The sequence below is a fragment of the Spea bombifrons genome, chromosome 2 (assembly GCF_027358695.1).
Source record: "Spea bombifrons isolate aSpeBom1 chromosome 2, aSpeBom1.2.pri, whole genome shotgun sequence".
NCBI classification, from domain to species: domain Eukaryota; kingdom Metazoa; phylum Chordata; class Amphibia; order Anura; family Pelobatidae; genus Spea; species Spea bombifrons.
In genome coordinates, this window is record NC_071088.1 from 123,550,444 (window position 1) to 123,562,858 (window position 12,415).

The following is a 12,415-nucleotide window of genomic DNA, read 5'->3' on the forward strand; positions in this document are numbered from 1 at the left end:
TAAAAAAAAAATCATGGGCCCAAACGATGTTACCATGGAGATTAACACAAAAATTAAAGTCTAGCACTAGAATTTTAGTTGCTCCGGAAAACAGGACCGCAGATTTTTTCTAATGGGTTACAAACTTTCATTGAAAAAATTTTTATTTCTAAGAAACTATATTTATAAACTACCTGCACATCAAGAAAAAGCAATATTACTGTAGATTTATCCAAGGCACAAAGCCTTTGGTACCTTCTTCCCAGTAAGAGCTCTAAGAATCCATGTATTGAGCCCTGTATAGAACTACTGCATTATTAGACAAGATAAAAAAAGACAGATACTACTCCAAAACATGGCACCAGGAAGGATTCCAACAGCTAAACTTCTCGGGACATTTATTGTTTAATGGAATCTGCGAGGAGCGTAGGTCCTGACCCTTATTACGGAACATATGAGGTTTAGATATAAACTTTAAAAACTTTCAGATGCCTGAAGCACACGCAGCAAACACCAGGTACAATTACAGCAGCTGGCATTTCATTGTATTCGACAAACCACGACATAACGAAAAGGTGTGTTAATACCTGTTAGATCCTTTGCTAGGTCTGGGTGGTTCATTAAGCAGTGACTGGCAAACTTCACACATTCCAAGCGAATAGGTACATGAATGTCATTAAACCTGTCAATCGGATTAAAGAGATGGATAATTATATTCTATTTCAAGTAATGCACAAAAAAAATGAGCAGAAATCATCTCACTTAATCACTCAACCAGCAGGTGAGCTATTTCAGCAAATGCAGCATTTCAGCAAGCACTATATTCAAGCATTCCCCAGTTGCCTCCTCAAACATGGCACATCTACTGAAATATTTAACCCCATCAGTCCCTTACACTTTAGGTGCCGCTGTTGAACAGACATACCACCACCCAATACTTTTTTATTTTATGTTCTAGAGGGTCACATCCATCCCTTACATAGTACCCTATAGGGTAGTATTTTTAATAGTTAGGCCTCAACGGGTTTGGGGCTAGTGAACCGAACAGAAGGCTATACTTTTTACATGTGGAACTAGGGCACAATTTTAAGTTATTGTGCAACATGGATAGAGATCCCCAGAGATCTCTCAAACATGTAATGTATGTCAGTGATGTCGCAATGCCACCTCTAAGCTCACTTTACTTTTGTTTGTTTTTATCTCTCACTCTCTTCCCTGCATGCAATCCCACTGCAATGATCAACAAGCAAGTCTTCAAAGACAATGCGTCCAGCAGGTGGAGCAATCTGAAATCCCAGCAGGGTCCAGACCCCGTACTCCTATAACCCTGTAACCTCTATAACAGTGGCTTCTTCCGGAAGGGAATGCGTTAGTCAATGGAATACCAGCGCTCATGCCTGCATCTACCGTGAAGGGATGGTCAGCAGCAACGATGGCTTCTGCTGACGGGGGGGGGGGGGGGACCCCGATGTCCTGTGCAACAAGAAAGTCAGGACGTGCATGTACGTCCCACAGGGCTCCTAAGGGTTACTATGTGCACCACCTGAACTATTAGGGAGAATATAAAGTAATCTCCTCTTTGCATCATACCGTAAAACAGAAATATTAAATCTTTCGGTCAGTAATGTTACAGCTATTCTATGTCTCCCAATATATTATATACACATATATACACACATACACACAGTCCTCTGTTCCTAAGACAAGAGTGTAACAAAAGGCAAAGTTCTCTTGTAAGCAAAGACACGTACCTCCCCAAGTAGCATTGCCACAGCGGCTTGTTTTGGGAGGCCAGCTCCGAATCCTTGGCACCAAACATTTTTGCTAGCAGTTTCACCACCTGCAGCCTCTCCTCATTATCATTGCTCTAGAATTTGAGGAGACAGAAAATTAGATAAACGTCTGCAAGGCATAAACTCGGACTTTCATTTTTTTTCTTCTTGAACGGGAACTCAACGGAACCAATGAACAGAAAACAAAACATTTAGGAGACAGAATGGGATTCATCCATAGATCAGCACAAATATGTCAATATGTTAAAATTAACAAAAACATTTTACTCCAGTGTTTATCTGTGAGCATGGACAATTCCTCGTTACATTAGAAAACACATGGAGAATGGAAACATTTTAACAACTCAATAAAGTAGGAAGTTTTAGCAATGTCTTTTTACTTCCATACAGTAATCTGCATCTTCAGCTTTTATGTACAAAACGTGATAAAAAAAACCCTTTGTTTTAAACTAAATTTTTCCAAGCAGCTTGCGTATGATCATATCCAAATAAGCGAATACCTCACTGATACAGGATTCTGCAATTCATGTCATTCAGATAATTGTAGCACAGAACAGCGGCATTTCTAAAGTAAACCATAAATAAATCGGATGCAAATTGCTAGTGGCTACGCATGCAAAGCTAAAGTAATTCAATGAATATTGCGTTTGTTCTTTTTCCCTCCCAGTTCATTATTCACATTTCCAGCAGAAATATATTGTTATTTGTAATAAATATAAGTCAACTATTAATCTCCATGGACAACAGCTGGCTCCCAACACAATGGGATTCCTCTTGAGTAAACCAGTTTCAAGGAATAACACTAGTGGAGAAACCCAAATGTCCAGGAACTCACAATACATCAAAGGGCTATCTCTCTACCAGGTGGGAACAATAAACAGGAGATAGTATCTGGGCTGGAGACAAGCCTGTGTTTGTCCTACAACAAAAGGATTGCAGGAGACAATACCAACATTCCAAAGACCCACCCTGAATTTGCCCTGAGGACCATCAACTTCACTGTGGGGGCAATCTAACTTCATGGACAAGAGCGGTCTCTACAGGCAGCTGGTGCAGGTACAAGATTGTGCCTTCCTAAGGATGAGTGGACACAAACTAAGAAGATGATTGGCTGGGACTGTTTGGGCATGGTGGCTATAAAGGTGTGAGCAACAAAGAGAGAGGGAGAGAACCAGAAAGAAGGAAAAGAGAGAACCAGAAAGAAGGAAGAGAGAGAACCAGAAAGAAAGAAGGAAGGATAACATCAAGGTGACAGGGACATCCCATCCTTACATGCACACATAGAGTCATTAGCATAGTGTAGTTAGAGTCATAGAGCCTTGTATTTTAGACGCTTCTCTATATACTCATATATATGTATTTGTTATGTTAATAAACCCATTGTTTTAAGCCACTGGTGTAAGTGGAGTTTCATACGACGAGGAATCTGTAGTAGTTAAAGGAAAGCCAGACGGGTGAAGGTTATATATCCCGGGATTCAAAGGGGCTTTTCTACATTGGCGAAGCCAGGCAGGTTAACGTTCCAGTAAAATTTTTGAAGACATTCCTCGGTTGGCCCAGGACTACGTCGTGAGCATTTTGGAGGGCGGAATTCGTATGAGAACGGAGAGATTCGGTATCGTGAGTATATAAGATGGAAGCTGTTAATAATTTTGCGGATAAGTCAACTGTTGAATATGTATGTAATGATAGGTTAAACGCTTTACAGTTGTTAAATGATTTACTGTTACAGTTTGAAAAGGCTAATAATAAGATAGGAAAATTTGTAATTCATAAGAAAAAGAAGTATGCGGCTAATTTAGCTCAACTTGTTGTACAGTATAAGTGTGCATTAGAAAGGATGGAAGGAAAGGTCATGCCCAATACCAATGTACAAATGATGCCTGTAAATGTTTCTGTTGTTGGGGTAGATGGTTGTCCTACATGCCAATTAAGTAGAGAGGATGTAGAAATGTTGGGGGAACAGTTTGTGCAAAGGGGACATATTATAGCAACACTAACTCAGAAACTAGAAGAGGAACGCTCTAGGCACAATACGCATTTTCCTGTTTATACTGCAACAGGAGGTGAGGAAGCACAGTGTCACACTCCACCAAATACAACAGGTCACGATACAGTGCAACGTTCGCTATTTACTAGATCTGAGACAACCCCAAGCACGTTGCCACGAACACATAAGTTCACAACACTTACTAGTTTTGCAGAGGACCCTCATAAGAAATACGCTCGTGAAATTAAAACCCTCATCACACCTTTTAATTCAAGTGCTCACATGGTAGATAATTTAGTTACATTTGAGCAGTTTGTTACCCAGTATAGCCTTGATGACCACACTGCCTGCCAACTGCTTAAAATTTGGTTGCCTCCATATTACAGTAATTCATTAGAACTCCAACAGCAGTATGGCTCTTGGGCTAACAAGGAGGAGCGCAGTAATCAGATTATGGCCCTTACAAATGTAGATACTGCGGACACATCCTTCTTAGATAGTATTTTGCCCCAGCCCAATGAAGACCCTTTTGCATTTTGCACTAGATTTCATGAGGTGTATTGCAAGGTTCATAACAAAACAGGTTTGCAAATAGGAGACCCAATAATGTTACGTATACTAGCAGGAAAATATAAGGGTATGGATTCCACTAACCGTAACTTATTAGCGACAGCTCGTAATTTTCATGAATTCCTAAGAATGTTACATGACTGGAGGAAGGATCATACACTTAAAACAAACTTCCAACACATTGCTTTAATAACAAAAAATGAAGGTAACAGTACACACCTAGATAAATTAAGAACAGGCCGCATATGTTTTTCATGTGGGAAAATTGGACATATTAAAAAACACTGTTGGCAACGCAGAAATAATCAGGAAAGAAGGGGTCAGGTACATGCGGGGGTATATCACAATACTGCCAGAAACAACGCATGGCATTCCACACAACATAATCCCTATACACAAGCAAGAGAGCATCTTAAACAGATTTCTGAAAAAGAAGGTTATAAGTCTTATCCCACCCAGGTTAGAACAGTAGAGGATGCAAAATCTTCCAGCCACGTAGTCAATGTGATTCCAACTGCACCTCTAATTGATTTTAGGGATGAGGGGTGCACTGTACTCTCACCATAGGGATGTCAGGCCCCTGTTAAAATGGAACCTATCTGCAAATTGCAGAAGGACCATAACAGTCGCCCTTGTGTTTCAGGTGTGGTCGGGGGCCATCACACAAATATACTACTGGACACAGGAGCTGCTGTTAGTCTAACATCGTTACCATTGCTTGTCTCACCATTAGCGCCACAAACTCACTTGATAGGATTAGGGGGAGCTCAAACAAGAGCAGTGTTAGCACCCTCTGTACCTATACAGCTGAACTCTTGGAGTGACGTATTTCCTATGTGGTGCACCTCACAGGGTGATGAAACTATCCTAGGAGTGGATATAATGCGCAAGGCAGGGATGCTTATTGATTTGTGTAACGGTATGTTATGGAAAGTCACGCGTAATCGTAAACCAGTAATCTTGGATTATGAACACCTCTCCTCAATCCCAGCTATACACAGCGTGAAAGATGCACCTATACAATTCCCGTTTACAGATAAGGCAGTAGTTAAATCCTTAGTGCACAAGTTTCCAGAAGTGTGGGCTCAAGGTAAGAATGATTGTGGAGTTCTCAAAGGAAGTGAAAGTTTGGTTCAAGGGCCTGACCCTCCCCCACAAAGACAGTATAGGTTTCCAAGTGAAGCTATTGAGCCAGTAAGGGAAATATTGCAGAAAAATGAATGTAAAACAATATTTCATGCTGACACAATTAATGACTCTGTACATGTCTTTGTAGATGGTTCACGATACTGGAAGAATGGTAAGTTCTACACGGGTTGTGCGGTGATCTGCCCCTCCAGGAATTTTCATCTTTTAGTTAAACTCCCATCATATTGCTCAGCTCAAAGGGCAGAATTAGAAGCCATTTCCTTGGCGATTATGAACCTCTCGCATCCTGATGAGCCTACACTTTCAACCCCTCTCAGGGAGGCAATATCAAAAGAACAGTTTCTTAATGCAGTGCAAGACCAAGTTCGAGCAAATTTACAATTTGCAGCAGGCAACATGGCAAGACCATGTAAAGAGGGGAATGACACAGGCGACCCGTCGAGTCTATTTGAACCAGGCTAGTTAGTCATGGTAAAAAAATTAGTCCCACAGCACCATGGAGTGCAAACTGGGAAGGCCCTATATAATAAATAAAAAGCTTGGCTGTACAGTCATACAAACAGAAAACCAAGAAAAAGAGAAAACAGCCAATGAAATGGGTACATATTGATACATGTAAATTGATTCAAACAAGTGGTCTATGATTATGAAAAACCTCATTAACTTTTGGTTCTTGTTTTGTTTCTCCTCTCTCTTTCTCTCCCTTATTCCTTTTTTTCAGATCCATCGACTCAAGGCCAAATCCTTAATGCGAACAGTTACTTGTATGCTGACTACCTTGGGACTCTGTCAGTGTTCGATAGTTCTAAAGCCTCTATCAGAGGAATATTATGTATATACAGCATGCCAGAGCTGTTTAGGTTAAACTGTATATAGTATAACTGCACTGGCAGACAGGGAATGATGCATAAATTGGGTAAAATCCAAATAATAATTTTATCTTCAAGTAAATCAGTTCCAGAGAATAATAACACCAGTAGTTAAGGGGATAGTTAAGAATTACTTTGTTTGTATGATATGATTTCTTGGTATTTCAAAATGGGGAATGGGTAGAAATGGATCTTTCTCTTGGCGGTCTACATCCTGTGACAAAAACATATGTCTGCACACCAGGACAGTATAGGGAGGTATACACTTCATGCTGGCATAATAATTCACTGTATCAAGTAGGGGTTAAGACAGTCCCTGCTTCTCAAATTGTGTCATACATGGGATACGGCAGGGTGTGTTACACGTTATTACTAAAGAACAATCAAGGTGAATGGGTTTCTTCTGATGGGTGCTGGGGTAATTACAACTTGTCTAGAGGACTCTATTGTGGGTATAATTTTACTATTTTAAACATTTCTGGCAGTCTATTTAGGGTACCATTCATCAGTCGACATTCTGTTGAATTACGCCCTTCTATAAACATTTCTGTGATCCCAATCTCAGGGATGCTACTATTCTATGTAAATGGAGTAAAGTATTAGAATCAGACATTGGCCTACTTAAAAAAATGGAAGAATCTGATGATCAAACTAAGGTGGTAATTCAATATCTCCAAGGGGAAATTGAACAACTTATTCCTCACATTGATTCTATTTCCACAAATAATCATTGGGATAATATTTTTGGACAATCATTTTCTAAAAGTAATTTTATGTATTATATGTTTCATCCTGTTGTTATTATTTTCATTTGTACTATTATATGTTTTATTGTGCAAATAATTCTTTGTAAATCACTGAAGCGCTTGACATCCAAGGCTAGACATACTATAAAAGAATTTAGATATTTACATTTAAGTTAGACTCTCTAAAAGATAACTACACTATGGTGCCACGGAAATCCAAACATACAAAACCACTAATCTGAAGAGGACCTGCATTATGGATTTTATTCTTGACCATTTTGAATGTTTTTTCCAGCCACAGCAAACTGGGTTTACGTGTGTCATTCAGACACAAAGGGGGGAGATGTAATAAATATAAGTCAACTATTAATCTCCATGGACAACAGCTGGCTCCCAACACAATGGGATTCCTCTTGAGTAAACCAGTTTCAAGGAATAACACTAGTGGAGAAACCCAAATGTCCAGGAACTCACAATACATCAAAGGGCTATCTCTCTACCAGGTGGGAACAATAAACAGGAGATAGTATCTGGGCTGGAGACAAGCCTGTGTTTGTCCTACAACAAAAGGATTGCAGGAGACAATACCAACATTCCAAAGACCCACCCTGAATTTGCCCTGAGGACCATCAACTTCACTGTGGGGGCAATCTAACTTCATGGACAAGAGCGGTCTCTACAGGCAGCTGGTGCAGGTACAAGATTGTGCCTTCCTAAGGATGAGTGGACACAAACTAAGAAGATGATTGGCTGGGACTGTTTGGGCATGGTGGCTATAAAGGTGTGAGCAACAAAGAGAGAGGGAGAGAACCAGAAAGAAGGAAAAGAGAGAACCAGAAAGAAGGAAGAGAGAGAACCAGAAAGAAAGAAGGAAGGATAACATCAAGGTGACAGGGACATCCCATCCTTACATGCACACATAGAGTCATTAGCATAGTGTAGTTAGAGTCATAGAGCCTTGTATTTTAGACGCTTCTCTATATACTCATATATATGTATTTGTTATGTTAATAAACCCATTGTTTTAAGCCACTGGTGTAAGTGGAGTTTCATACGACGAGGAATCTGTAGTAGTTAAAGGAAAGCCAGACGGGTGAAGGTTATATATCCCGGGATTCAAAGGGGCTTTTCTACATTATTGGTGTGCTTTTATTGTGCTGTCACAGAACCACCGAAAGAACATAAAACACAACGGCCAATAACCCGTAGGCCTGCGGCAACTAAACAGCTCATGAGGGGTTTATTACATACGGGGAGAGCATTAAAAAGGGCGACGTCACCATGGATAGAAGGAACACAGTATATTCGGTATTCTCTCTCAGCATCGATCAGGAATGTTTCTAGGTAAACAAGAAAATGAGCGGACGGGACGGTGTTTACCTTGAGCTTGAACTCCAGCTGAGGTAAAACAGACAGGAGCAAATGGCTGTCGATGTTGTACAATTCCAGAATCAGATCGAAGACATGCTCCGACAGATCGCTGATTGAGGTTTTGCCGAGCATGAGAACCTGGTTGAAAAACTGCAATAACGATAAAAGAAAAATGTGTTAATACCTTTACATAGTCCACAGCCACAAAGGACTTTATTGCAGGCAGCTTAGGTCAGTATATTTATATTAAATCAGAAATCAATTTTGTTATTGTGGTTAGTTTCAACCCGCATGCTTTCTATACATTCAAATACAATATATATAGCGATATATATAGAGATATACACACACACACACACACACATATATATACATATACACATAAGTATGACAATCTATAAAAACGCTCTAGAGATATGGTAGCGATCTTGAACTTACATTTGTAATGTATGGCTCTATGGCCTGAGCAGTCCTTTTCAATAATGCTTTTGCCAGGTCATACGCTTGTTTGTTTAAATTCTGAGAATCAAAACAAGGCATTGGTTTAAAATACACAACCAACAAAGGGGAACAAACATCAATATGGTGCCCGGCTACAATAAGGTAACATCAACAAAGACATTATAATAAAAAAAAAAAATAGCTGTTTAGGAAAGTCAAGTAATCCATGTATCTAGACTGCAGTGATGTACTTAATGCCCTCATTAACACCCCCATTAACACAAAGTACGTCACAGTTGCATGCTCATGGAAATAAGGCACAGAGAGTGTAACGAGAAAGGACAAAGCAACAGCAGTCAAAATCTAATCCTTCTTACGTGCGGCGCTGCAGTTTTACATAAAATAAAACAATGTTGCGAATGTTTTTTTAAGTTGATAATAAAGCAGATACCTTGTGAGCCGGAACCAGGTTAACAAGCACAGAATCCAGCAGCTCCTGGGACACCGTATCTCCTTCACATACGATAGAGCTCATCAGATCCACCATATGCATGTGGACTTTCTGGTTATGACCATTGCTAAAATTCACAATACAGCATTAGTTATTCTTACGATAAGAAGGCATAAAATTAAAAGCAGTAGGATGACAGTATGATATACTCCTTTTAGCTGCCAACAGCTTAAATTAAATGTTCTACTATCTCACTAGGGGCGATGTTATAAATAATACTGTGGGAGTTTTGAAGAAATGGGAAAAGTCCATGAAGTTAGGGGTACTTCCAAAAAGTGCATTTACTCATCAAAACAGTTACAGGTGGTAATTGCATGAAGATTTTTTTCATAGATTGCTTTATAGTAAGTTGCGGGTTCTGAGATTTAGAGCTTAGCCAAACTAAGCATATCAATACATCAATTCCCTGTTTTATTGAATGTAGCAGATGTCCACACAGACATTGTTAATTATCAGGTAATATCGTAACGGAACAGCAATAGCTGTGAAAAGTCAACTTTAGACATAAACATTAATTAGAATCAACAGTCCACGATAAGTTGAGATGCTGCAGATATAACAGACCATAAGGTCGCGCATACATAAAACTAGATTTTTTTAAAAAAAGAAAATATAAACTTAATATCAATTTAGGAGGATTTTATCCCATTTACTGTTCCAAGTCATGTGTCATACAGCACTAACCAATATTTTCTGCAGAAACCACCAGTTAAACATTGCCCATTCCAAGGAAATCCCACCAGCCACCACAGCTGAATACTTTTGAGGATAAGTATATGATCTGATTTAACAGACCTCTTCATATTTATCCAACATCAGCTGTCTTATATACAATAGCGAGGAGCTTCATTGGGAAAAGTGCTAAGAGCATGCAGTATAATATAATATTCTCCTGGATAGGCATCATTTCTCTGTATGTTACACTTATACTTACTTAATGACAGAAAACAGTGTTTTGTAAAGCTGTGTAAAGATCTCATTGCTGTCTTCTAGCTCGAAACATATATTGTATGACTTCACCCAAGCGATGTTCTGGGAGGGGGAAAAAACCCGGACAAATTAAATGAAACAGTCCAACCAGATATACATGTGGATGCAATAGATGTAAAAAAAAAAACCAATTTATCCTGTACGTACCTCAAGCAAATAGAAGTATCTATTGAACTGGGGGCTCTTGGTGTCTTCAAGCCCCTTTAGCTGCCTTGTTATGAACATAAAGATATCCTATAGTGATAGAGAAGTCTCGCGTGAGTATTTAACAGTGTACTGCCGCTTACTGACCGTATTAACTTGTTTCAGAAACAAAAAATGTTTCATTTGACAGCAGAATACAACGGGCCAATGCAAACAAACTTAAAGCAAGTAAGATTTCCGCATTCATAGATATATGGCGTGTGTGGTTTGTGTGACGTTCATAATAAGCTGTTCAAACAATTTGTTGTAATTAAAAATGTCTACCGACACCGGGTGACAACTTGGGGAAACAAACACTATGAAGTATCCCAGTGGCGTACCTACCGGGGTCGCAGGGGTCGCGACTGCGACCGGGCCCCGGCGGCAGGGGGGCCCAACCCAAGGGGCCGCACGAAATCGGGCCCCGGCGGCAGAGGGGCCCAAGCAAAGGGGCCGCACGAAATCGGGCCCCGGCGGCAGGGGGGCCCAAGCCAAGGGGCCGCACGAAATCGGGCCCCGGCGGCAGGGGGGCCCAAGCCAAGGGGCCGCACGAAATCGGGCCCCGGCGGCAGGGGGGCTCAAGCCAAGGGGCCGCACGAAATCGGGACCCGGTGGAAGGGGGGCCCAAGCCAAGGGGCCGCCCGATACCTTTTTATGTTTTTTTTTTTTATTATTTTTTTTTTAAATAAGGCAAGCCGCGCCACGGAGCTGGCGACTGCCGCCTAATCATTGATGCAGCGTGAGGGGCGAAAGCTCCGCCCCCTCACGCTCAGAGTGTAGGATCACCGGATCACATAGAGCATGAGGGGTGAAAGCTCCGCCCCCTCATACAGACTGCAGGAGCACTGGATCGTGCCACAAGAGCTGTATGAGGGCTGAAAGCTCTGCCCCATCACACAGACTGCTGGAGCACCGGATGTCGTGTCAGTCACGTACATCCAGTTTGAAAATAAAACGGCAGTCTTCATCTATCACTCCATCAGCACTTCATCAGGGCCCCAAAGTGGAAGGAATAGGGAGGTCGGTACAATAATGTATTTAAAAAAAAAATATTGTATATGGCATTAAATTATTATTTCATTATTATTTCAATTATAAACATAAAAATAAATATATGTGTGTGTCTGTGGAGGGGGACAAAACGCATAAAGTTTTTTTTCTTTAAAAAATGGAGATTTCTAGATTTATTTTTATATAGATATACATATATAAACACTTATATATAGATTAGACACACAAGTTCAGCTCCCGAGTGTCACCTTTGTCCCCATCCAGCCAGGCACAGGATGGGCTGTTTGGGGACAAAGATGGCAAACCCTACGTGTGTTATCTGGGTGCTGGTCAGGTTCTATGTGGGCAGTGTGGAGGCCAGGGCTGGTTTTGGGGTGCGCAACCTGTGATCTATGCCTATAATTTAGGGGGTTTTAAATATACCTTTAATGCAGAGTTTTTATGTGAATTCTATTTGATCTATATCTGCAATGCTGGGTTTGTGTGTTATTCTGTTGATCTATATCTGCTATGCTATGCTTCCATACATTATTTATGTATTCAAAGAAAAAGGAGCGCATGTACAAAAGGGGCCCTATGTACATGCGCCCCTTTTTCTTTGATTATGCCCTTTGTACATGCGCCCCTTTTTCTTTGATTTTTTTACAGATATGATTCAATATGTAAATTTAATTTGTTGAATATTTTGAAAAAAAATTGTTGGGTAAAAATCATGTTTTTTTGGGGGGTGGGGGGGTGGGGGGGCCCTTAACAGATTCTCGCACCCGGGCCCTGAGGCGTCTAGTTACGCCCCTGAAGTATCCTCTTGTATA

At 40.5% G+C, this 12,415-nt stretch overlaps 1 protein-coding gene across 2 annotated transcripts in view; it reads right to left on the reverse strand.

Moving 5' to 3' along the window:
* Window positions 1-12,415, reverse strand: part of PDS5B (PDS5 cohesin associated factor B) — a 44,595-nt gene that overhangs the window by 18,034 nt on the left and 14,146 nt on the right. For both annotated transcript variants that reach the window (XM_053456364.1, XM_053456365.1), the window contains exons 4-10: window positions 10,557-10,643; window positions 10,354-10,451; window positions 9,360-9,486; window positions 8,906-8,986; window positions 8,477-8,617; window positions 1,731-1,846; window positions 567-661 (exon numbers count right to left, since the gene is read on the reverse strand). In XM_053456364.1, the coding sequence (XP_053312339.1) occupies window positions 567-661; window positions 1,731-1,846; window positions 8,477-8,617; window positions 8,906-8,986; window positions 9,360-9,486; window positions 10,354-10,451; window positions 10,557-10,643 (745 nt within the window). The remainder of the gene's footprint in view (window positions 1-566; window positions 662-1,730; window positions 1,847-8,476; window positions 8,618-8,905; window positions 8,987-9,359; window positions 9,487-10,353; window positions 10,452-10,556; window positions 10,644-12,415) is intronic.